The sequence below is a fragment of the Protomyctophum parallelum genome (assembly GCF_964188405.1).
Source record: "Protomyctophum parallelum genome assembly, chromosome: 6".
Taxonomy (NCBI): Eukaryota; Metazoa; Chordata; class Actinopteri; order Myctophiformes; family Myctophidae; genus Protomyctophum; species Protomyctophum parallelum.
In genome coordinates, this window is record NC_139701.1 from 39,393,445 (window position 1) to 39,420,670 (window position 27,226).

Genomic DNA, 27,226 nt, shown 5'->3' on the forward strand with positions numbered 1-27,226 from the left:
TTGGTAATATTCTGCATAGAAATAAAGTTATTGAATATTTTCACTTTCGGTGTTGCACTTTGTAGACGGTCCCTAACCGCTCAGCTAACCGTCTGCTGCCCATAGAGATGCATATAATCTATTAAAGTCGGAGGTTGGCTTTTTGGGCTTCAAATCAAGTTGTAGTTTGTGCTTTTATCTAATCAGGATAAGAATGAGACGTTTTTTGTGATTCAGGAATGTTTCATTCCTGAGTACTCAAGTGGTGTCGACAAGGCAGCCAAACGTTAGTCATTGGCTCATTGCATCTGTCTGTATGTATTTTATCAGTGTATTTGACGGGATGTGTGTTCCCCTTCCGTCGAGTGGTGGATTACATTATTGATATGTTCTGATCCAACAGAGCCACCCCGACAGATAATCATTACATTATTGATATGTTCTGATCCAACAGAGCCCCCCCGACAGATAATCATTAGATTATTGATATGTTCTGATCCAACAGAGCCACCCCGACAGATAATCATTACATTATTGATATGTTCTGATCCAACAGAGCCCCCCCGACAGATAATCATTACATTATTGATATGTTCTGATCCAACAGAGCCCCCCCGACAGATAATCATTACATTATTGATATGTTCTGATCCAACAGAGCCACCCCGACAGATAATCATTACATTATTGATATGTTCTGATCCAACAGAACCACCCGGACAGATAATCATTACATTATTGATATGTTCTGATCCAACAGAATACAGACAGATAATCATTACATTATTGATATGTTCTGATCCAACAGAGCCACCCCGACAGATAATCATTACATTATTGATATGTTCTGATCCAACAGAGCCCCCCCGACAGATAATCATTACATTATTGATATGTTCTGATCCAACAGAACCACCCGGACAGATAATCATTACATTATTGATATGTTCTGATCCAACAGAATACAGACAGATAATCATTCCGTTGTGATCATGGCCGTGCTGTTCATTGTTTCACATTAGGTGCAGGAAAGATGAGATCTGTAACTGCGCGACGTGCGTCGTCAGTGGCCAGGTGTGTCACCCGCGTTTGGTTTGAAGTTAATATGAAGTGACGTTCAAACATCGCATTGCAAAGTGGTTAAATAACTGTAGTAGGCTATGCGCCTGTCTGCCACAATGGTGCCTGCGCTGTTTTTACCCGTGTGTGGTTTGAAGGTGTCAAATAGATCTGTAACCTTGCGTCGTCAGTGGCCAAAAGCAAGAGAGAGGAGAGAGAGAGGCGTCTTCAGTCCTGTGTGACTGTGTTGGTCTCACGTGTATGTACTGTAGTATAGTATAGCCAGGAACAGTCAGCGAGAGCGCCGTAACCAAAAGGGGCGGTGCCGGTGCGGTGGGGAAGGCAAGGGGAATGTTTCACGGAAAACTGTGACCATACATTAATCTGTGTCCCTCCCAACATGCATTTCGCTGGCGACATGTGGTCTGCGGGAAGTTGAGTCGTTTTTGACGCAAATGAATTAAATTAAGATGATTGTTGAAATGTTTATTTTTAAACATTTCCTCGAGGCTGGCCGTGCGCCGTGGCGTTTTTGGCGGGCGCCCTAAGCGAGCAGCAGTCTTGCTCTGTGCTAAGGAATTGTAGGCTTCAGACAGAATGACAGACAGACTTTTTTCGGCGCTTTTATTGTAGGATAGTGAAATACAGAGAGCTATAGACTCCTGATCGCTTGCTTTGATGTGCTGTGTGAATTCTGTGTGAGTGTGTGTGTGTGTGTGTGTGTGTGTGTGTGTGTGTGTGTGTGTGTGTGTGTGTGCGTGCGTGCGTGTGTGTGCGTGTGTGTACTGCTCACCCAAGCTCTCTTGTGATGCTTTGCCGATGCTGCCCTAAGAGGTTCTCTGATGTGGTTTAGTTTAGTTCCTGGCTGAAAAGTACTCTTTGTTTTGCTCTGTTTGTCTCTGCCAGGCGCGCATGTGTGTTCATTTATCACTGTGTTTGTCCAGTATCTCTGTCCTAAATCCCTGTGTGTGTGTGTCTGTGTGTGTCTCTCTCCAGGTGTGCCTCAGGTTACCTGGGCGAGTACTGCCACCACAAGGACCCCTGCCACCCCACTTACTGCCTCAACGGGGGGAACTGCTCGGTGACCCTGTCGGCCGGTGTCCCCGTGCCGGGGAGCACGGCGTGCACCTGCCCCCTGGGCTACACCGGACAGCACTGCCAGACCCCCCAGAACTCCACCTGCTACCCCAACAACCCCTGCGCCAACCGCGGCAACTGTACCCTCCTCTCCCTCGACAAGTTCAAGTGCCGGTGTGCCAGAGGATGGACAGGTGAGATATATCAATGTTTCGTCGCTGTCGTGTGGAGACCTCGTATGTCCGAAGCGCTTACCTTTGCGCCTCGTTTCGAGGTTGCGGATCTGCTACCATCGATGCTTTTGTGCGATGCTGTAGTTATAGTATGATCAAGTAGGGCATTCATTTTACGAAAAAAACATAAAAAGTTAGAATATGGTTGATAGCAACGATACTGTATATGCCAGTCTATTGAATTCACTGTGAGCGAGCAGGGCTAATTGTCTAGTCTGTAGGATGTGAGAGTGATCTCATCCCTGTTGATCTTGCGCGTATCTATTCTACGTCTGAGCATAGACATGGTAACGCCCAGCCTGATTGGCCTACCGACCCTACCGACACTGCCGTTGTAGCCCGTCTAGCCCCCAAGGTCTCACCAGACTGTCCTCCGATACGCGAGGTTACTCCGTGGTGGGATATAATACAAGTACAAGAGAATGGCAGCTTTATTGGCACGCGCGACAGTAACTTGTAACTTAAAGTTTTGAGGCAAACTAATAACTAAACTAAATTTGTGCCATTTGCTTTGAATGTACTATGGTTTGATTTGGCTGTGTTCTAAATTAAAGTGTTAGTGTTAAACTAAATACTATTATACTAAAAAAGACAAAGTTCAGGGGAAAAGATAACTTTTTACAGTAGGCCTACAATAATGTTGACATGTAAACAAATAAACAGGGTAACGGCATAAACAATATTAGATTGCCTCTTTTACAAAAAATGAAAGTTACTGTAGCACGTGCCAAGCTGTCATTCCCTTGTATTATAATATCGTACTTATTATTTATTTATTTTTATTTATTTATTGTGTAATTTAAAACACAATGCAGCATACCATTTTCCATCTATATACTGTTATAATCCAGTGTTTGAATCGCAGCCAGCCAGCAGGGCCAGCCAGAGTTCAGACCGGTTGAAACATTGGGTATTGTTGGATGAGATGTATAAGCAGAGACAGATCCATCAGTTTCACTTTGTTATTAAACGTAATCCTCCCTTTCCTCCCAGTGTTGATTAGTGATCGACTTAAACTATGACGAAAAATGTTCGTTGACTACCTTTTTTCACTGTCTAAAACTAAATAAAAACTAAGCTATGATGCCTAAAACTAAGACTAAATACTGATCATTTTGTTAACAAATATAAACTAGACAATTTTTTTACAGAGGGACTAGAGAAAAAGAGATTCAGCAGAACTACTGTATAAGACACTTCATTTTATGTTTGGTTGCACTCCGGTGTTGCGCTCAGAAAATAGCAAATCTACAAGTTGTGCAATGCGTTGAAAGCCGTTATAGTGGCTAAACAATAATTACAATAAATTAGACTCCTTTTATTACTTCCTCCTTGAGAAAAAATAAAAATTAACTTCTTGAAGATAAGTGCTTTTCAACACCTTTATCCAACACAGCAACTTGAGCGAATTCCACGATTCAACTTTCTGTGGTCTCTCTTTATTTCTCTTATGTTATTATATTTAATTAAGTTTAGCCTAAAAATAGACTAAAGATAAAACATTTCGATGACTAAAATGTGTCTAAAACTAAATGAAATTAGGTGCAAAAGATTATGCCTTGTGGTTAGAGTGTCTGCCCTAAAACTGGGAGGTCGGGGTTCGATCCCCGGCCGGGGACTGTAAAAATGGGACCCAATGCCTCCCTGCTTGGCACTCAGCATCAAAGGGTCGGATTGGGAGGTCAAATCTTCTAATCAAATGATTCCTGAGCGCGGCACGGCTGCAGCTCACCGCTCCCATAGATGGGTCAAATGCGGAGAACAAATTTCACTGCGGTAACGTGTGTGACAAATCGTATGACTTTGACTTGATCCTCCTCCTCTCTCCCTCCAGGTACGAGGTGTGAGCGTGAGGACAGCTGTCTGTCTGGTCCCTGTGCTAACGAGGTTCTCTCTCCCTTTCTCTCTCCCTCCAGGTACGAGGTGTGAGCGTGAGGACAGCTGTCTGTCTGGTCCCTGTGCTAACGGAGGTTCCTGCAGCTCTCTGTCCGGCGGCCGCTACGCGTGCTCCTGCCCCCCCGGCTACCACGGCCCACGCTGCCTCAACGACACGGACGAGTGTGCCCTCAGCCCCTCCCCCGTGTGCCACAATGAAGGCGCCTGCGTCAACACCCCCGGCTCCTACAGGTACCTTACCTAACCTTACTAATGAAGGCTCTGAATGAAGGGTGCTGCTATTGTGCTTGTTGGCTTGAATGGGCTCCAAATGGCTCCGTATGGGTGTGGGGTACATTGGCGGACTGCCCCACCCCCTGCTATTCATTTTAGATGGAAGTTGCTCAGTGGTGTTTTGACCTGGATGAACGGTCTACTTCTGAATTTTTTCGATTTGGGCACTAAAATGTGGTGCCCAAAATGCGGAAGTGCTCAATGTTAAAGCCCAGATGCACGGGGTTTCCTCGTCATGAATCCACGGGTCCGCCTGCAGTCCCAGCTCTGACCAGTAGGGCCGAGCGCTTCAACGTTGGAGAGCCTCCCTGGGGGCTTGCATATAGCCCATTCATGGATCCCATGGCAGGCAGCATGTGTTCTGCTTTTATCTCCTTTTCAGAAAATTGCTGGTTATTTAAGATTAAAGTGTATATTGGTCAAACTAGAAATAGAATACACGATCAGAAGAATCTTTCATAAAACCTAATAGTCTACACTATTGTGTACAGTTTGAATGACAAGGTTAACCTTGATTCATGAAAGAAAGAAAGACAGAGGGGAGCATTATGCCTTACAGTAGATACTAGAGTGCCTCAGTTAATTTATCCATTTGGAACTCTTGAGAGTAAACAAATGTTCCCTCGGGACTTTACAGTACAGTAATGGTAATCGAATATCACTTACATTTTGGATTCATATTGACACCGTCCTGTCTCTGTCTCCCAGGTGTAACTGTATTCATATTGACACCGTCCTGTCTCTGTCTCCCAGGTGTAACTGTATTCATATTGACACCGTCCTGTCTCTGTGGTTCCAGGTGTAACTGTATTCATATTGACACCGTCCTGTCTCTGTCTCCCAGGTGTAACTGTATTCATATTGACCCCGCCCTGTCTCTGTGGTTCCAGGTGTAACTGTATTCATATTGACACCGTCCTGTCTCTGTGGTTCCAGGTGTAACTGTATTCATATTGACACCGTCCTGTCTCTGTGGTTCCAGGTGTAACTGTATTCATATTGACACCGTCCTGTCTCTGTGGTTCCAGGTGTAACTGTATTCATATTGACCCCGTCCTGTCTCTGTGGTTCCAGGTGTAACTGTGCCCCTGGGTTTACGGGTCGCCACTGTGAGACGGCGTACGTCCCCTGCTTGCCCTCTCCGTGCCAGAACGGAGGCACCTGCCGCCAGACCTCTGAGACCAGCTACCAGTGTCACTGCCTCCCGGGTAAGACATTATGAAATGACCTCTGAGACCAGCTACCAGTGTCACTGCCTCCCGGGTAAGACATTATGAAATGACCTCTGAGACCAGCTACCAGTGTCACTGCCTCCCGGGTAAGACATTATGAAATGACCTCTGAGACCAGCTACCAGTGTCACTGCCTCCCGGGTAAGACCTTATGAAATGCCTCCAATCATAAGCTACAAACGAATGGAACAATGGAATCATCAAGTCTAATTCATACAGTATGTCATCCATATGAGGTTAACTTATAAATTACTTAAATATTGACTTCCCAGATCCATTCACCATCAATCAAGCATTATTTACTATAGCTAATATTGTACGTCAAAATGCAGTACACGCACGCACGCACGCACGCACGCACGCACGCACGCACGCACGCACGCACGCACGCACGCACACACACACACACACACACACACAGCAGGCAGTGAGCTGTGTGTTGCCACCTGTGTGAGATATGGAACCTGGAAGTGAGATGAGGGAGAGAAAAATGTGAATTGAAAGACAGAGAGAGAGGAGACAGAGCAGAGGAGAGAGAGGAAACAGGATTGAGACAGCCGTGTTTATCCGTAAATGAATGTAGTTGTTGGCCTTCTTTCTGCATTGTTACAGTCATGTATTTGAGATTCCACAATCTGCAAATGCTATATAGAGTCTGGAACTACAACCCCCGAAAACCTGCCATTTTCCGTATTTTTTTAATATCTTCACATTTTATTATTTTATTTCCATTTCTGCTAAGCAGCAAGCTATATATGCTTAGATGATTTGATTAGGATACATTTGTGTGACTGTAAAGACGAAACGGAAGTGGGGAGGAGGCTCCACTTCCGCTTTTCCGCTAAATCTTCCAAGAGATCAGTCCACATAAATACATAACAATACCGCATACAGATATTGATACAAGTAAACAACAATTATTACAGAATAGACATAGAAATACAACTTTACACACAATCAATCAATAAAAGAAGAAAAAAATAGTTATTGTAATGAATTCCATCATTTAACTGCCCTAGTAGAGATAAAAGATTGACTTCTCATATCAGTTTTATGTTTTGGTAACATAGTAAACTTTGTGTCTTGATCTTTATGTTGTGTTTATCAACAAACACGTACAGTACACAGCCACTGTTGCAGTTTTCATGAAGGTCATGGTGTTTGTTTACAATAGGTCTGTGGTTTTAATACTTGTTACTTTGACTGGCTCATATTTAATATTCTATGTGACGGTGCCTGACTGTGTTCCAGGATTTAACGGGACCAACTGTGAGAACAACATCGATGACTGTCCTGGACACCAGTGTGCCAACGGAGGAACCTGCATGGATGGAGTCAACACCTACAACTGTCAGTGCCCACCGGAATGGACTGGTAAGGCTATGGCCTCTTCTCTGGGGGGTGTTAGTGTGACAGTGTGCGTGCGTGCGTGCGTGCGTGCGTGCGTGCGTGCGTGCGTGTTCTTGGTAAAACAATAGTCAGTGTGGATTTGTTTTAGAAAAGGCTAGTCGAAAATGGTTCCTACTTCCTGAGGAAAAGATGGATTTACGGATGAAATTGAATCATCCATGACTTATTGGCCGTGCAGTGACGCTTATCCAACGTTGACCCAAAAGTAACATTTGAATGAATCTTAACACACACAACAATCTAAATGTTTGCCATTAACCATTGAAGCCATGTACTGTATTGACCTATTTTGACCCTGGTATGGTGCTGTAATGTAACTATGTACTGTACTATCTGCTCAAAGGGTACAGCTTGCAGGGTTCCCACGGCCATGAAATTCCTATTGAAATGTGTTGAAATTAGAATTTAGCTCGTAGATCTTACATTTTCGGCACATCATGACTCCTCCTCCTCCTCCTCCCTCCCCACAGGCCAGCACTGCACGGAGGACGTGGACGAGTGCACGCTGCAGCCCAACACGTGCCAGAACGGCGGCACCTGCAGCAACCTCATCGGCAGCTACGTGTGCGTGTGCGTCAACGGCTGGAGCGGCCCCGACTGCTCGGAGAACATAGACGACTGCGCCACGGCCGCCTGCAGCCCGGGCTCCACCTGCATCGACCGCGTGGCCTCCTTCGTCTGCTTCTGCCCCTACGGGAAAACAGGTGGGTCGTCTGCCTCTGCCCCTACGGGAAAACAGGTGGGTCGTCTGCCTCTGCCCCTACGGGAAAACAGGGGAGTCGTCTGCCTCTGCCCCTACGGGAAAACAGGTGGGTCGTCTGCCTCTGCCCCTACGGGAAAACAGGTGGGTCGTCTGCCTCTGCCCCTACGGGAAAACAGGTGGGTCGTCTGCCTCTGCCCCTACGGGAAAACAGGTGGGTCGTCTGCCTCTGCCCCTACGGGAAAACAGGTGGGTCGTCTGCCTCTGCCCCTACGGGAAAACAGGTGGGTCGTCTGCCTCTGCCCCTACGGGAAAACAGGTGGGTCGTCTGCTTCTGCCCCTACGGGAAAACAGGTGGGTCGTCTGCCTCTGCCCCTACGGGAAAACAGGTGGGTCGTCTGCCTCTGCCCCTACGGGAAAACAGGTGGGTCGTCTGCTTCTGCCCCTACGGGAAAACAGGTGGGTCGTCTGCTTCTGCCCCTACGGGAAAACAGGTGGGTCGTCTGCTTCTGCCCCTACGGGAAAACAGGTGGGTCGTCTGCCTCTGCCCCTACGGGAAAACAGGTGGGTCATCTGCTACTGCCCCTACGGGAAAACAGGTGGGCCACAACAGTCTGCTTCTGCTTCTACATCACTGTAGAGTACCCAAGTCCTGACGTCACTCGTTCGTCCCCCTCCCCCCCCCCCCCCCCGGGTCACGGAAGTAATTTCTCTATGGAGAATTACGTTGGGTTAATCTTAGAATCGTCTTAAACAAACTGCCCCGGCGATATTGTCAGGGAGGTGGATCTGTACCGTTTATGATAGCCAGTCACTCATATTTGATATAGTCTGTTAATGTTACTAATTCGGCGGCGGCAACGTTAGCTTTTTCTCGCTGTAAGTCGTGAGACTCTATTTTGACATAATCCATGAGAGTATAGACTCACTGAGTCAGTGAGAAGACCGTTTCTCTGGTCAGCCATTGTGTTTTGATCCAATGAGCGCTAGCTAGGGGGGCTGGGGGGTGGATCTAACGATAAGCCGATCAGCACCACAGACCGTTGTCAAGCTGTGTGTTGCAGCCGGGAGCTGAAAGCTGAGTTGACTGGAGTAAAGGAGTAATAATAACATAGTTGTGGGAATTATCGTTCTCTTCAATGCACTGAATCATTCAGGACGGTTCACTAAAAGGTTTCATTCAAATGATGCGTTCAGTGCTTGGCTGGAGCTCGTCACGTTCCGTCCTCACGCTCACTGAACTGAAACAAGTCCCAAAATATGCCAAATATTTCAATAAAGTATATATTTATTTAATTGACAAACAAAGTTTCACTGCGAGGATATTTCATATATTATGTGTGTCGTCTCTGTCGGGCGGAAACTTTCAGGAAAGTAGCTAAAGTAGCAAATCTACTAGATCAAAACGTGTCGGCTTGCGCCGCATTTCGAGCTTGTAGATGTGCTACATGTGTGTGACGCTGTAGTATGATCAAATAGGCATTCATTAAAAAAAACACCAAACGTTAGAATAATGAGATAAGAGTTTTCTGCCCGACAGCAACAAAATATTTTCTTATTTTCCTATGATTTTAACTGTACCGGTAGAGGGTTCACAGTTTAGGGGGGGGGGGTTGCGCAAGTTCTCCATATTGAAGGGATTAGCATTCATAGCACAAGAGCAAATAGACGGTTTTTCACATGCTTCAGAGGGGGTATTGAGTCTGACTAGGCCTGTAGACGTCGTTCAGAACAACAAGTCTATCCAGAATCGATGTTTCCCCTGGGAAACGGATGACTTCACTGTACGCATCAAAGCTCCCAGTGCCTCGCCTCCAGTCCCCGGAGGGAGACATGTTGAAATGAATCTGATCCACATAATTGAAGCGGGTATAAGATATACTTAGTGCTCCCTCCGTTCCCTGCAGGTTGGCACAAGTCGTAAATCACCTAAAATACTAATGTGATCCTAATGAAGCTTTGCTTAAAACAAAATGTCTCATGCGGTAGAAATGTCTCCGTTGAGTTTGAGGGCTTAATCCATGTGTCTCGAAAATTGGCCTTTTCCTTTTTTCAGGTTTAACAATTTACAACATTAAATAATTGGCCCCTTATTGTTTGCTCCTCTGTAATTTAACACACATTTAATGAGGAATGTGAGAATTGTTGTTTGTGCATTTTAACTTCTCTTCATCTTATATCGCTGTTGTCGGGTGGAAACCTCATGTCTCCAAACTGTTACTTTTCAGCATTCAAATGCTAAAAATAGCATATCTACCGCAGCATATTTTGATCTTGTAGATCGGCTATTTTTGCTCCGAAGTAGAGCATTAATTTAAAAAAATAAAATAAAAATGGAGATAAGAGGTTTCTGCCCGATAGCAACGATACCTAGGTTGTTCGGGATCCGATTTTAATTCTGATGGAGCATTAGTCCGAACAACAGTGGGACTAGCGCTAGAACATGTGCTTGCAGTTATGGTTAGTTTAGGGTTTGAGGTACAGTAGGTTTTTGGTCTAATGACAGTTATGGTTAGTTTAGGGTTTGAGGTACAGTAGGTTTTTGGTCTAATGACAGTTATGGTTAGGTTAGGGTTTGGGGTACAGTAGGTTGTTGGTCTAATGACTGTCGGACCAATAATAGTGTTGGAACTACAGCCTGTACCCGGTTGTTCAACCCCATCCATCGTCTTCCGATAAGAATGCAGCAATGCTTGCGGTTTAGCTCAAGACCCAAACGAGAAAAAAACATTGAATTGTTTTTAATTGATGAAAAGTTCAGATTTCTTTGTTTAAACGTAAAAAATAAATTATCTCTTGAAATGATATATACATTTTGTAAATGTATATAAAAAGGGCATATCTACTTGCGACCCATACAAATGTGGTAAACATACCTGCCTCCTCTCCATGTCCCCCCCAGGTCTGCTGTGCCACATAGACGATGCGTGCATCAGCAACCCCTGCAGAGAGGGCTCCCAGTGTGACACCAACCCAATCAACGGCATGTTCAACTGTAACTGTCCAGCTGGCTATGTGGGCAGCACCTGTAACATCGACAGAGACGAATGTAGCATCGGTGAGAAGAGACCATAAAATACTACCTGTCTAGCTGTTAGTTTTATACCTACGTAGTACCTTTTATTCCATGCACTGTTCCTCTGCCTGGCCTCTGTTCTGACTTGTTACGCATGGATCAAAGTTCTCAGTCGCCTCGACGGATTTCAGTCATTCGGATTCTGTAGAAGCCGGCATGTCAGCATGTAAGCCAAAATAGCCGGTGGCGTAACCGTCTGGGCACCCGACTGGTAATCCAGTCGCAGTGTGCCGCGGGTTCGACTCCCGAGCCCGACACGTCCTTTACTGCATGTCTTCCCCCATCTCTCTCCCGTTTCCTGTCAGCCTACTGTCTGTCCCTTCAAAAAACCAATAAAAGGCGTAAGCCGCAAAAAAATATCTTAAAAAAAAATAATAATAATTGCAGACTCACTCCCAATTGTCCGTCGTAATCTGAAGACTCACCTCTTCAGACTCCACCTCACCCCCTGGCACTTCACCATCCCAGGGATTCAATGTGCAGAATGTTATTTACATACTGTAGCATTTTGTTTAGACAGTTGCTGGGTTCATTGTTTGCCTGGTGTCCTAGTTTCCAGAGGCACTACACCGTTCTCTCTGTATTCTATTTACTGTTTATGATTATTTACCTTGTTTATTGTTAAGTCCTCTAATTGCCTAAACTGTAAATCGTCAAATCGTAAATCATTAGTGTATGGTGTGTGCGTTGCTGTTTGCCATCACACAAAGTGACATTGATCCTCCATTGCATTACGTTTTGCATAATGTTATTATTACGTCAATCAGCTTCTATGCGGCCCCGCCACGCAGGTACCAATCCGTGTGAACACGGAGGCCAGTGTGTGAACACGGACGGCTCGTTCACCTGTAACTGTGTGAGGGGCTACGCCGGGCCGCGCTGTGAGACGGACGTCAACGAGTGTGCCTCCAGCCCCTGTCAGAACGACGGCACCTGCCTGGACCGCATCGGAGACTACACCTGCATCTGCATGCCAGGTACAGTACAGACTACACCTGCATCTGCATGCCAGGTACAGTACCACACACTACACCTGCATGACTGCATCTGCATGCAAGGTACAGTACAGACTTCACCTGCATATGCATGCCAGGTACAGTACCACACAGGACAAGGTGGATGTGTTTGCCTTTTGAAAAGAAATCCATAATCGAAAGCAGCCTCGTAAATGAAGAATTGCGATGTAATGAGATGATAATAAAACGCTCATATCTTCTCTCTTCTTGCGTCCGTCCAGGATTTGAGGGCACCCACTGTGAGGTGGAGGTAGACGAGTGCCTGAGTTCTCCCTGCCTGAACCAGGGCACATGTCTGGACCAGGTCAGCCGCTTCGTCTGTGAATGCCCAGCAGGTTGGTACATACATACATGTACATACATACATGTACATACATACATACATGTACATACATACATACATACATTATATGAATTCCCAGCCGGTTGGGTTGGTACATACATACATGCATTTAATGCATTATATTAAAGACGTTGTGGTTTACAGTGGATTTTATAACGGCTAAGGGGCGTTGTTAGGCCTGATGCCTTGATTTAGTCCACTAAAATGTATTTTGGTGGGTTGTGATTCCATCGAAATGGATGAATTTCATGAATTTATGCAACACCCGTGCGCATCCATGATGACTTGTTTTAGTTCTGGATTACTTCTCCACTAGTCACTCCCTAACATTTTAGTCTAGTTTTATTTGTTGACGAAATTGTCAATACATAGTCTTAGTTTTAGTCATCATAGCTTAGTTTTTATTTAGTTTTCAATCAGTCGACTTACACATGCATGCCTGTGGTGCTGTTCATTGTTTCAGGCTTCAGTGGTGAGATGTGCCAGATTGACATTGACGAATGCTCCAGTACACCTTGTCTAAACGGGGCCAAGTGCATCGACCGACCCAACGGATATGAGTGTGAATGTGCAGAAGGTACTACATTATAACCTTAAACACACACACACACACACACACACACACACACACACACACACACACACACACGCACACATGCACACGCACACACACACAACACACGCAAACACACACACACACACACACACACACACACACACACACACACACTGCTGGTATTATCATTATTCAAGATGTCTGTCATCATTATGGTCTTAATGAATTAATCGTATTACTTTAAATCAGTGGTTTTCAACCCCTTTCATACCATTATGTATTGGGTATTTGAGCCACAGACCACCATTTGATGACATTTAGCCTCTCAAACACAAAACTTTGTATATTTTGTTGTTGTTGGACAAGATATTGTCCACAATTCCATGCCGTATTGATGTTGGTACCATAGGAGAGATAACAGGCAAACGTTGAATTGTGTAGACTTCTTGTAAGTAATGCAGATGTTTAACAATAATGTAACTCTTGAGAGCTTTACGCTCTCAAGAGCGTTGGTAACCATCTGGTTGAAAACCACTGCTTTAAATGATTACATGAAACATCAACAGAAAAAACAGAATAAAAAACAAAATACAAAAAAAAAGAAAAAGAGGTCATGGGATGTACAGCAACAAGCAACAACAATACATATTACAGACTTGGATTCCTTACATTCATTGACAACCGGAAAGACACGGCCCATATTCACTCCATATCCGCCCCCCCCCAGCTAAATACTCTATCCATTTCTCCCATCTTCTTTCACCCAGCTAGGACTATACATTTAAAGGATAATTATACCCCTATCCTATAGCTTCCCCATTGTCTCCACTCCTACTACGACACACATGCCTGGGTGAACATGTATGTGTGAACTCAGCTGTGTTGACCCTGCATGTCCAGGGCTATTCCTCGTTAGCACACAGAGACAGGTTACACTGGAACTGTGAAAAGAAAAAAACTGAGTTTTGTTATTGTTGTAGTCCTGAACCCATATTTCTTCAACTCGTCAAGTATTCACATTCAGGTTTCTTTTAACCCATTTTGGGCGGGAACCCCTTTTGGTGTTTTAAGCATTATGTTATGCTTTAGCTATTGAAAAATAGCAGATCTACAAGCTCATAGCGCGCCACCGAGTGGCGCGCTACGAGCTTGTAGGTCTGCTATTTCTTTTTAATCGTGAAAATGTGGTGCAAATCCTGACAGAAAACTGTCAGGATCTAGAAGACATTTTATAAATTTCGACGTCAGGTCAAAATGGGTTCATTCTCCCTCCAGGTTTCGACGGCCTGCTCTGTGAGGAGAACATAAACGACTGCGACCCGGAGCCCTGCCATCACGGCGTGTGTAAAGACGGCATCGCCACCTACTCCTGCATGTGCCACCCCGGGTACACGGGCTCCATCTGCTCCGTCCAGGTCCAGGAGTGCCACAGCAACCCGTGTCAGAACCGAGGCCGCTGCATCGACCTGGTCAACGCCTACCAGTGTAACTGTCAGCTGGGAACTACTGGTGAGTAGTAGCCAAGACGTCTGTGTTTACTGTCTGTATCTGCGCGATGTAGGGAGCCGCCTTTTTTAGGAGACCGGAAGCAGGTTGGAGTCTATTATTTACAATGGAAGAGTTTATGTGAACACTGAACACAGCTTCGATTCTTTAGGCCCATGGACATGGTCACTGAAATTAATATTGGGCCACAATCTTCCCAAGATTTTCATACAGAAATGGCTTTTTTCAGAGAGAGAGATCAGGAGAAAGTCTCTTTACTATCGACCGTTCTCTGTCCCAGCAACACGCTGCCGTGGGATTTAGCATCAGTAAACATCTGACGTTAGCGAGATTAGATTTAGGAGACCATTTGTAGGATTTGTGCACCATTTCACCTCCAGTGGCTCAAATCTGGATGGCGTATCTTTAATAATTTAATATATTTGGTAGTAGTAGTAGTAGTAGCAGCAGTAGTAATAGTGTTAGTAGTAGTAGTAGTACGGTAGTAGTAAAATAAGAATACACACAACATCCTGTAACACATTGTACATTAATATGTAGAGAGTGGTGAGTCATTCTAGCCCGTCTCTCTCTCTTCCTTGGCTGCCAAGCAGCTTAATGACCAAAACCTTTTTCATGTGCTCTCGGGGTTTTTTCCTGTGATTCATTGATTCATTCTCAGGGTCCCTGAAAGTACTGCATTGGAGGGAACAGCTTTAATGGAAAGTGCGACTCGGGCTTCCTGCATAGTTTTCAGTTTAAAATTAGTGGAGAGAGTGTGTGTGCGTGCATGCGTGCGTGCGTGCGTGCGTGCGTGCGTGCGTGCGTGCGTGTGTGCGTGTGTGTGTGTGTGTGTGTCTGTGGCGGTCATAAGGCTGGACCAGCACGTTGTTCTGGGTATTAGTCACTCCTGTGCCTCCAGTGCTGCAGTGCATGCTGTAATGTACTGTACTGTAATGTACTGTACTGGTACCCAGTACAGGCTCACTGAAGTCAGCTAAGGTCACTCTGTCAGGCCTCCCACATCCACTGACTCCTATTCACTACAATTTGTGGTCTCTTTGAGTCGTACCTTTCTTTTTTCTCGTTTTGCGTCTCTGTGTGTGTGTTTGTGTGTGTGTGTGTGTGTGTGTGTGTGTGTGTGTGTGTGTGTGTTTGTGTGTGTGTGTGTGTGTGTGTGTGTGTGTGTGTGTGTGTGTGTGTGTCGCGCGCACACGCGTCTCTCGCTCTGTGTCTCACTTTAACACTTACCCTAATTATAGTGACTCAGCTGTTGACTGCAATATCTCTGTTTTCGTCTTCCAGCTCTGTGTGGTCCCTCCCCTTCGTTTCTAATCGTATTCCGAGCAGAGCACTATCGTATTTAGTTTCCGTCTCTGCTGCTTTTCTCCTCACAGGTTCTTGCTTCTAGGGCCTCTTATTTTTTTAAAGTTGGTGTGCCACTCCCTCTGGTGGACAGGAATGTAACTGATCAGATTCTTAACCCAGAAGTTATAAAAGTGCAGGTGGAGATTTTGGAAGGTCACATGATGTTGGTCCCTCTGTCAACTTTTGGCGAGCCACTTAATATATTTCACAGAAAATGTAATAGTTTTATATTTAGGGATTTATTTTTAAACCAGGACTTGCCCCAGAAAGTATAGCTCATTAATAATGACAAGATTTTAACATGGATGGAATGGTAAAATATTGAGGGTAAATAATATTGTTCTCCTCGCCCTATTTCAGGGATATTTGATATTTCTGCACAACACTGTATTGTGATAATCATAAAAATAATAATCATCTTGTTTTTAGTACTCATAACACTGTTTTGAGATCTACCTCTCTGTGGTCATTTAGATTTTCGTGAAATCTTTTTTTTTTTGTGTCATCTATTTGGCATGTTTTTAAACTCACACTTCCTGTACCATTAGAAAGCATCGCTAAATCATTCCAATCAATCAGCAAACCAACAAGGGTGCAATGATTGAGACGCCTCAGTGTTGTCGTTACAAGTTTAATGATAATCGATCACATAAAGGGTCAAATGTAAAAGCGATATGTGTCTCCTGCCCAGCGCCCAGTAATGACGTTGTCTGAGTTGGTATTATTATGTCTCTCCCTCTCTCCAGGAACCAACTGTGAGATCAATGAGGATGACTGTGCCAGTAACCCCTGTGAGTACGGGGACTGTCAGGATGGCATCAACGAGTACAAGTGTGTGTGTCGTCCGGGATACACAGGTAGGCCAAAGCCTTGATTAATATATAGTACTTTGCCGTACAACGCAATAAACCAACCTCAGAACATTTATGTCCAATGTGAAATCAGTTGGAAAAACACACTGAACGAGGACTAACAGCCACATAGATTCTTGAACATTTTGTAGGGCTGAACACGTGGTACCTATTGAACAAAAAGCCAACCAGTCTCTCTCTGTGAATGGATTCCCCTCAGGAGTCAAATGCGACGTGGAGATAAATGAATGCAACTCCAACCCGTGTATGAGTGGGGGAACCTGCGTGGACAAGGTGAACGGTTTCAGCTGTCTGTGCCCCCCTGGCACACATGGACTCCTCTGCCACTCTGGCACGGACCACTGTGATTCCCAGCCATGTGCGCGTGGCCATGGAGACTGTGTTGAGCAGCAAAATGGGTAAGCTTTCCTTTTATTAGATATCATTGTTGTGGGGCAGAAACCCTCATCGCTTATCTTCTATTTGTTTTGGACATGAGGTTTCCACCCGGCAGACGATAATGTAGATTCTACACGATATGTGTAGAATGTTCCCTGAATGCCTTTTATCACAGACATATACTGTATGTGTTGAGATATATCCTTAACCATTAAAAACTCGCCATTTCAGGTAAATCTTCATTTATAGAGCAATGATTTTGTTTTGTTTTTGTCACCTTATTTATAGATTAAGTCCCATTGGGATACAACAAGATCAATTTTATGCCCATAGTTTCATAGTATTTATTTATGGAAAATAGAGCAGATGTAAAAGATACAATAGGTTGATATAAATTATTTCAATAGACCAATAGTCTTGTACGATTACTGAAAAGTAAAATTGTACCAGCAATAGTGACGTCACCGTTACTAGGGAACACAGAAAAGCGGGGTTATTTTGGGACATTGAAACTGGAGTCAGACATGAGATTATGGTTTGAGGTCTGGTCAAACCCTAATCTTCTTCCTAACGCTGTTTGGCCAGTGTGGGGTCCTGTAATTCTTCATGCGGGAATCCACCCATAGGTCATTTTGCCCACAACACTGACTCAACACCAACAATAAGCAGATTTTCCAGATTTTTCAAAACTACCCTGGCTCAACACAGCTAACCACATAAATACATAATTGCAGGCAGCCTGATTTGGAAGTCCTCCATCCTGTTGTATGTAGTGTAGTGTACCCTGTCTTTCCTCGCTCTCTCTGTCCTCTGTTTTATCAAGTGAAGCAGAGCTGGCCTTAGAGCTGGTTTCTGTCTGCTTCTAATACTGTAATTCACAGTAAAATCCTCAGTGTTCATTTATCCATGTAACCCTGACAGTGTGCAGACACAAGTAGGCACTGCTGTTATACATCTTTTAGACCCGTTATTGAACTTATACCAACCTTGAAACGTATCTTAGTTATGTCACACAAGAATGGTGGTCCCTCATTGGCTGTTGATGGTGACATAACCAAATCTCTGATTCAATCATTAAAGCGGACTTTTGGTGTCGGATAAGTGTGCGCACCCCCTTTTTCCCCTCTTTTTCTCGATGCCTTAATTCGTTTTTAATCAACCTTTTACCACAGTCGTTTTTCCTCTTTTTTTGCTATTTCTATGCCATTTAAAAAAAAAACGTGTAGCACTTTGAGTTTTGCAAAAGATATATAATGTAGTGCGTAATAAATAAATGTGTTGTTATTCTCCAGGTATTACTGTCAGTGTGTGTCAGGCTGGGTGGGGCAGCACTGTGACCAGGAGCAGGACGAATGCCAGTCCAGTCCGTGTCAGAACAACGGCCTCTGCTTGGACCGCCACAACGGATACACCTGCCAGTGTCGGGCCGGCTTCACAGGTGTGCAGATTGATTGATTGAATCAATTAGTATGAATAGGCCTTAAGGCATTAAGGCTAAGAGGATGACACAAAAAGGTCCCGGTCCATTGTGGTCCTATGTATTCAATTCATCATCATAGAATAAACAATTTACACAATACGTCATCAACAAATACAAACACTATAATATGTACCACCTTGTGGTCTCCTGATAGGTGTTTTTTCCAGACAATTTGAAAGAAACCAGTGTTACTGTACACATCTTTTTTGCCGATGGGTTCCCAGATTGCACATCCTTTAACATGAATGGTATCAGGGCATTCCACATTTCGGTGGCAGAGTAATAGAATTTTCCCATGTTTGTTAAAAATTTGAGTGGTACTAGATCGTGGTTGCTAATAATAGCCTACACTTAGAATACCTCAAACAGTACCAGATAATATGGATGAATCTCCCTCCGCTCCTTTTCCCAACAGGTGTGACTTGCGAGAGGAATGTAGATGAATGTGCCTCAGGACCCTGTCAGAACCACGCCATCTGTATAGATGAGGTTAACAGTTACACCTGTCAGTGCAGTCCACCCTTCACTGGTCAGTACTTACATATCGTCACTGTCCACCAGAAACCTTGTATCTCTATGTTTGATGTATCTTTTCTTTTTGTAATAATAGTAAAAGTAAGTAAAAGTATAATATTTGGATCTGAGATGTAGTGGAGTAGAAGTAAAGGTATTGGAAATTGGAAATGCTCAAGTAAAGTACAAATGCTTAAAATAATGTACTTAGTTACTTTACACAGCACTGTCTCTATGTTTAATCTTTTTATAAATTTTTTGTATAAAGATGTTACAAGTAGCGAAAATAGCCGATCTGCAGACATTGTCTTAGGCACGTGAACAGCCTGCCACATTTTAGTCTAGTTGAGTTGTATCCATTGGTGGGTTGATTGATTGATTAATACATATTGTATTGATTGATTGATTGGTGGGTTGATTGATTGATTAATACATATTGTATTGATTGATTGATTGGTGGGTTGATTGATTGATTAATACATATTGTATTGATTGATTGATTGGTGGCTTGTGATGCAGGTAAACACTGTGAGGATGAGTTGGTTCCCTGTGCGTCGCAGCCATGTGAGAGAGGAGGGGTCTGTCATCCTACTCCTGACTATACATCATACACCTGCAGATGTCCCAGTGGCTGGCAAGGTGTGTGTGTGTGTGTGTGTGTGTGTGTGTGTGTGTGTGTGTGCGCGTGTGTGTGTGCGTGTGCGTGTGTGCATGTGTGTGCACATTTATGTCTGTGTAATTATTTTGTTTTGTTTGTAAAGCGACTTTGGCTAAAAAGGAAAGCGCTATATAAATTTGATGTATTATTATTAACTTTTTGCTTCTATGCCTTTTTAGGGTGTTTTACGTTAAAGGGACACTATCAGGATTTTCTATATACTGTATTTATACTAATATATACAATATTTCTGTATTTTATTTACAGACTGAAACACAAGCAGTAGTAGTGTTGAAAAACTCCATTGATGTCACTGGAGTAATCCGTGAATGTGAAAAGTAGAGCGGGGCGACTAATCAAATTTCGATTCTGACCACGGCACTACAATCTGTATAATACGATGATTGGAAAATTTGATTTCCAAGCGCTTCCCGTTTATAAGTGTCGCTTTCATTTAGCAGCTTGGGAATTGTAGGAAAGCAGAAAAACAGACGAAGGGGAATTTGAAACCCACAGGGCCATGGGGGTTTCTAGCGTCAGATGACAATCAGCAGTGAAATGCACATGAAAAGTATAAGACAGTACAATCGTTAATGTATCCATTCGTCAAAAGATTTTTGTCATGATTATTGTGACAAACAATTGAAAATAATTTAAAATTACACTTTTGTTAACCACTTGAACCCCCAGCATCGCTATTCTAATCTAGAGCTCTACAGCAGCTCTACAACAGCTCAAAACGTGTTGCATTGCAATGCGTTGTGAGCTTGTAGATCGGCTATTTTTGGCGAATCGGTTCGTCTAGAATGAAATAAGAGGCATACAAAATGCACTCTTTACAGGTCTGTTTTAAGTACAGAGGGTGTAAGTAGTGCTGAATCTGCAGCCCATCAAAAGCTAATTCATTCTAGTGCATGACGGAGGACAATTTCACGATACATTTTATTTATTTTTATGCAGGCCCTCGCTGTAATGAGGATGTGGACGAATGCAAGAAGAGCCCCTGTCTGAACAGAGCTCACTGCATCAACAGTCAAGGCAGCTACACATGCAAATGCCAGCCGGGATACAGCGGACACAACTGTCAGACCAACATTGATGACTGCTTGCCCAGTGAGTCAACGTAATTATTACACATCTGATATTATTTGTTCCTTTAGATGGAACAATGGACAGTTCAATAACTGTCCCAACATTAGCTACTCAAATTAACACTACATTTTAAACATTTGAAAGGAAATTAACAAATTAATCGTGACACACCATTTAAAACCACATGATTTAAAACTGGTAAAAGTAGAACATTGTCTTATACGGCTGGATGTTATGGTCATCCAACTGAATCACAATCAACCGATTCGCTGATAAATAAAGCCAAGAATCTTTTGGCCATTTGAGTCACTCATTCCCTGAAGAAGGCTTAACAGCAGAAACGTTGGTTTCATGTCTTACTCCTAAATAACATATGGGCACTTTGGCTATCAGCGTGTGCGGCCACTTTCTTTGTATTTTCAAGATTCCCTCTCCAGTCCAAACCTTTTTCTTTTACTCCGACCACAAGTCAAACTCAACCTTGTTGCCTCTGTCACTCTCTCTCTCTCTCTCTCTCTCTACCCCAGACCCGTGTCTGAACGGGGGTTCTTGTTTGGACGAAGTGGCCCGTTTCTCCTGTGACTGCCGTCCCGGCTTCGTCGGGGACCGCTGTGAGAGTGAGGTAGACGAGTGTGCGAGCCAGCCCTGTCTGAATGGAGCCATGTGCCGGGACTACGTCAACAGCTTTGTGTGCGAGTGTCGACCGGGCTTCGATGGGATCCTGTGTGAACACAACATCCCTGAATGCACCGAGAGGTAGGCTGCTCATTCAAGTTGACTTGCAATACTGAATAAAAATGATCACCAGCCGCATGTAAGGACTATTTATTTGTGTGTGTGTGTGTGTGTGTGTGTGTGTGTGTGTGTGTGTGTGTGTGTGTGTGTGTGTGTGTGTGTGTGTGTGTGTGTGTGTGTGCATACCACGCAATTGTGACATCCTGCTGACCTTTTGTTCATTCATGCATTTTTTTGCTTTTGGACAGAAACCTCTATATTTTAACTTTTTGTGTTTTTTTCATAAATTATAGCCCTACTTCATCATACTACAGCGTAACAAAAAATAACAAAAATAGAAGATCTACAAACTTGAAATGCGGCTCCGGGTGACTGATTTGAATCCTGAAAAGTAAAATGTTTGGACATACAGACGATTTAAAAACAGAGTACATAACTGTAACATTCTTATTTGCATTCCTTGGCCAGTTCCCACTTGAAAAAGAGACGCAGTCTCAATGTGTTTTTACTGGTTAATTAAAGTTTAAATAAAATAAAAATAAAATCCTCATCACATTCTCTCTCTATTCCTGACCCGTCTACCTGGCGTCCTCTCTCCAGCTCCTGTCTCAATAATGGAACATGTATCGACGACATCAACTCGTTCTCTTGCCGCTGTCGTCCTGGTTTCTACGGGACGTTCTGTCAGTACGAGCACAACGAGTGTGATTCGCAGCCCTGTAAGAACGGAGGCACCTGCACCGACGGACTGGGAAACTACCGCTGCACCTGCCCTGTGGGATACAATGGACACAACTGCCAGGTACCACTTTGTGCATTTACGCGTGTGTTTATTTGCATATGTGTACAGTACGTTGTGCGGAGGTTGTGGGTTCGAATCCACCGTGTTGCGTACGGATTTATCGGTGCGTCTACACAAATACATGGCCTGTGTTTGGGAGAGGGAAGCCGCGTGGGGAGGGTGATAATCATCGCTGCACGAGTGCACGTAATCCTATACAGCACCTGTCAGCAGGAAGAGTTGGGCGGGAGGAGTAGGACGAAAGCTCTACGTCCTCCCGGTGGGGGCTCCTCACTGGCAGGTGAGTCAGTACATTCTACTGACTGCAGTGAAAACACAGAAATGTGCGTGGAGAGGGATCAGTTGGCATAATTACTAAATTGTGGAGAAAAATGGGTAAAAGAAAGAAAGAAAGACAAAAACAGCCATACAGTATACCATTTGCTAAGACCTGCACACTCAGCCTTAACCCTGGTCCTTTGTGCCGTCTCCGTGCAGAACTATGTGAACCTGTGCAGCCAGGTGCGTTGTCGAAACGGAGGCTCCTGCTCTCAGACCGAGACCTACTGGACCTGCCACTGTCATGTAGGATGGACCGGCCTCTACTGTGACGTCCCCAACATGTCCTGCGAGGATTACGCTGCCAGGAACGGTGAGGATTGATTAATTGATTGATTGATTGATAGAAAGAGAAAGAGAGAGAGAGATACTCGAGGCAAATTCCATACAGAGAGAAAAGAAAACAGGAGGAGGAGTTTCACAAACACATCAGAGATCATGGAGTTTCCTTGTGGTTGACTCGCTTGCATTCACAGAATTATGTGGAAATGAGGCGTAACAGTTACTTACTGATTCCATGCTTGCAGAAGAGTCTTGGATTGTTGGAATGGATCCATCCATGGATTTGTTTTGACACAACTCCAACCCTGGCCCCTGGTTTCTATGCAATCTGGTGGGACATGTGCTGTTCAGTGCATACCCAACCATGTGGACTTTTTGGTCCAAAAAGAGATTCCATCCAATTATCTTCTCTTTTGAGAGTCGGCGGTCTGGCAGTCAAACAATACAAAACACAGAAAAGAAGAGAACAAAAGTATGAACCTTTTTTTAAAGAAAACGTTTACATGAACATTCCTGTGTGTATTCATCATCCTCTTGTGCTCATCTGCTGTGCATCAGGTCTGGAGCTGGAGAAGGTGTGTAAGAACGCAGGGCGCTGTGTGAACGTGGACAACTCTCACCAGTGTCAGTGCCAGCCGGGATACACAGGCAGCTACTGTGACGAGAGTGTCGACGAGTGCCAGTCGTACCCCTGCCGGAATGGAGCCACATGCATGGACTACCAGGGAACCTATGAGTGCATAGTAAGGAAGGGAATTCAGTGTGTTTATTGGGGAGGGGGGTTTGGGGTCTGGTTTGTGTTTCGTGAATGTGTTACATTGCTTTCGGTCACTTCAAGGTTCGGCACACTCAACTACAAAGGAGCCGCGGTCTTTGAACTGAGTCGGCTGCAGGTTCCAAGCAACACTTACATCCAAAAACAACCACACTCACATTGTCTTCGTCTATTGCTTTCAGACATCATGAGCTCGAATGAAGAGGTCCAGAGACCACATCACCCCAGTCCGCCTTCGTTGGCTCCCAGTTAAACACAGAATACATTTCAAAGGCCCTCAACAACCAGGCTCCCCGCTTCCTCTCTGACCTCCTCAAATGCCACGCCCCCTTCCCCTTCCCTCAGGTCTGGTGATGCCAACCTCCTACACACCCGCGCCAAAACAAAGAAACGCACCTGGCGTGACGGAGCTTTCTCAGTTTCAGCCCCCTCACATCCACAACCACCGCACATCAAAGCCTCCCCCACCCCTGGCCCTGTTAAAACCCAATGTTTAAGATTCGCTTTACCCAAATCCCCCTTTCAGCCTTTTATTTTAACCTTTTTCCTTTGCTTAGTTTTAACCACTAACTTAATTGTTTTCTTGTTGTTTATGAATGAATAGTGCTATATAAATTGGACATATTATTATTATTCTTATGAACCCTCCTCATTGTGTGCCTGCAGTGTAAGGCAGGCTTCCAGGGGGTGAACTGTGAGTACGATGTGGATGAATGCCACTCCAACCCCTGCCACCACGGAGGAACCTGCATCAACCTCATCAACCGTTTCACCTGCCTCTGCCCGCCTGGAACACGGGGTAAAAACAGCACATAAACCCATGAGCGCACACACACACACACACACACCCTCACACACACACACACACACACACACACACACGCTGATACCCCTCCTCTCTCTCGTTTAGGGCTCCAGTGCGAGGTAAACGTAGACGACTGTGCCCCTCAGCCTGGCTCGTGGGGCCCTCGCTGTCAGAACGGGGGCCACTGTCTGGACGGCGTGGGGCGCTACACGTGCTCCTGCCCGCCGGGCTTCGCCGGGGAGCACTGCGAGGGCGACGTCAACGAGTGCCTGTCCAGGCCGTGCCAGTCCCCCGGCAGCCTGGACTGTGTGCAGCTGGCCAACGACTACCAGTGCCGCTGTCGCTTGGGATACACAGGTACTGTACGCACACCGCTGGTGCTGCCATGTCCGCGTGTTATAAGCCACTTTGGGCTTGTTTTTCTGTAAAGTTGTAAATATTGGTATTGCGGGGATTGTGTTCTTTTTTTTCTTCCAATTCCGATAATTTTCCCATCATTTGATTTTGAATATCACTACTTAAATGTCTTCTTCTTCTTAGACTTTTGTTTTTTTTTGAAAACCCCAAAATGGGTTTCGACCCGAAACATTGAACTGCATGAACCCTAGAGTGTACTATTTTGGGACGAACATCAATGGTGAAAATAGCATTATGAGTTGTTGTGTGAACTGTTTGTCTTTGTCACACCCCATGACAGGCCGTCACTGTGAGTCCATGGTGGACCTGTGTCTGTCCAAGCCGTGCCATAATGGCGGCACCTGCTCCATGAACATGAGCTCAATACACGGCTACACCTGCACCTGTCTTCCTGTAAGTTACCTTCTTCTTCTTCTTCTTCTTCTTCTTCTACTTCTACTTCTTCTATTTAGTCCCCCCTGTCCCCTTTTTTCATTGAACTTTTAACCACTGTAGTGTAAAGGAGTAGTTCACCCAAAAAGATGTCCAACCCCCATCCGGAAACTTTGAATTTACAGAGATTTTTTAAATTATTGTCGTATTCCTGAGCCAATTAGTTGATGACCTGCGGAGTATCTGATAAGAGACTTGCAGATTCTCCATTGAGACTCCGTCAGTCATCAAATTATTGGCTTAGGAATGCAAAAAAAGTAAACAAAAACAAACATGTATTCAAGGTTTCATGGTGTGTATAATTGATAATTAATTATTTGAGTGAACTACTCTTGTGCCTTTACCCTGTTTCATTCCTTCTGACCGCCAAAGAGCGGTGTTTTCAATACGTGTGCATGGTGATATCCAGGTGTTGAAAACAGCGGTCAGAAAGATTACATACTGTAGAACCTTAGTTACATTTGTTACTTTGTGAATGCAGTGCACCGTGAGCTAGCTGCTATTTTCACTATTCATTCATTCATAACCAAACATATTGGTTTTCCTTGTTCTGTGAATGTCTCTGTATATAAACCAACACCATACTGACTGAAGAGCAGGTCATAACGTGCTGAAGTGACTTACTGCCTCTGTGTTCTTCTCTGCTCCTTTTGCTGTATGCATATACTCCTCCTGTGTATTAAATCTTTGTCTCTAAATGCCTGTTTTCACACCACTAACTGAATTACCTTTCTTATTATCACGCTTGCTTCAGAGGGCCACACACCATAGCCCAGGTATGATAGACATTGATAAGCCGTGTTGTGTTGGACACGCTTGATATAGACTACTAGACTAGCTACAATCTACAGCTGTTTTCTTTTTTTTGTGTGTTGCGTTGTCATGTGAAACTTCAATGACATGTGCAGCAAACAAATTTTGTAAAGCATTAATGAATAAAAATGAATTGCTAAACTCGCAGTTTCAGCAACACAGTATACGTTTTACATTAACACAAGGCCATAATGTCCATAGGGTTACACTGGCTTCAACTGCGGCGAAATGGAAGGCTACAACTGTGCCAAGCTGCGTTGTCAGAACGGCGGGCACTGCGTGGAGTCACAGGCCGGCCACCTCCACTGCCAGTGCCAGCCGGGCTACAGCGGGCCGCACTGCGAGAACGCGCAGAGCTGCCAGGGGCGGCCATGCCAAAACGGAGGCACCTGCTTCATCTCCTCCTCCAGCCCGTCGCTCCAGTACAGCTGCCGCTGTCCCACACACTTCTCGGGGCGACACTGCGAGCACATGTCGCTGGACCCCAGGCCGGCGCCGGCCTGCCCCTACGTGGAGTGCGAGCAGAGGTCGGGGGACAAGGTGTGCGACCCGCAGTGCAACAACCACCAGTGCCAGTGGGACGGGGGGGACTGCTCGCTCCACTGGGAGCGGCCCTGGGTCAACTGCACCGCCCACGTGCCGTGCTGGGAGCTGTTCAGGAACGGACGCTGTGACAAGGACTGCGACAACTCTGGGTGCCTCTTTGACAGCTTCGAGTGCCAGGACACTTACACCTGCAAGTAAGTATTGGTTGACAATTTACTGACAATATGATTGTGCATCAAGCACAGTTGCAGTTGACAAAAACACAGATCTTTGAAATGGTAATTTAATTACATTTTGATACTGGATGTAAAATAGTAAATTTTTACCCATTAAGATCTGAGGCCGATTCTACAAATGCCTTCTAAATCAGTAGTTCTCAAACTTGTTCGTGCCAAGAACCCCCAAATTGAAATATTTTGCGCCAGGGTCCCCAGAAGAGAAAACTTGTGTTAACATTTTCAAATGTATTCAAAGGTTTTCAAACTCTTTCAAGATTTCTCAAAAATGTTCAGAAATAGCAGATGTACAATAGCTGATATACGTACAAGCTTGCATATCTGATATTTTTGAATTGCCAACGCTAAAATCCAAAACGACACAGAACA

General features: G+C 44.6%; 1 protein-coding gene across 2 annotated transcripts in view; it reads left to right on the forward strand.

The window, feature by feature from the left end:
- notch2 (notch receptor 2) overlaps positions 1-27,226 on the forward strand; it is a 75,123-nt gene that overhangs the window by 34,869 nt on the left and 13,028 nt on the right. The window contains exons 3-26 of one of the 2 annotated variants that reach the window (XM_083767570.1): positions 2,035-2,309; positions 4,265-4,475; positions 5,592-5,725; positions 7,001-7,123; positions 7,630-7,863; positions 10,762-10,917; positions 11,703-11,912; positions 12,173-12,286; positions 12,758-12,871; positions 14,126-14,359; positions 16,450-16,560; positions 16,775-16,973; positions 18,246-18,391; positions 18,849-18,962; positions 19,466-19,585; positions 20,565-20,717; positions 21,224-21,452; positions 22,032-22,233; positions 22,711-22,864; positions 23,392-23,576; positions 24,275-24,407; positions 24,519-24,770; positions 25,111-25,223; positions 26,277-26,815. In XM_083767570.1, coding sequence (XP_083623696.1) covers positions 2,035-2,309; positions 4,265-4,475; positions 5,592-5,725; positions 7,001-7,123; positions 7,630-7,863; positions 10,762-10,917; positions 11,703-11,912; positions 12,173-12,286; positions 12,758-12,871; positions 14,126-14,359; positions 16,450-16,560; positions 16,775-16,973; positions 18,246-18,391; positions 18,849-18,962; positions 19,466-19,585; positions 20,565-20,717; positions 21,224-21,452; positions 22,032-22,233; positions 22,711-22,864; positions 23,392-23,576; positions 24,275-24,407; positions 24,519-24,770; positions 25,111-25,223; positions 26,277-26,815 — 4,455 coding nt within the window. The remainder of the gene's footprint in view (positions 1-2,034; positions 2,310-4,264; positions 4,476-5,591; positions 5,726-7,000; positions 7,124-7,629; positions 7,864-10,761; positions 10,918-11,702; positions 11,913-12,172; positions 12,287-12,757; positions 12,872-14,125; positions 14,360-16,449; positions 16,561-16,774; positions 16,974-18,245; positions 18,392-18,848; positions 18,963-19,465; positions 19,586-20,564; positions 20,718-21,223; positions 21,453-22,031; positions 22,234-22,710; positions 22,865-23,391; positions 23,577-24,274; positions 24,408-24,518; positions 24,771-25,110; positions 25,224-26,276; positions 26,816-27,226) is intronic. The other variant, XM_083767571.1, reaches the window with a different exon arrangement.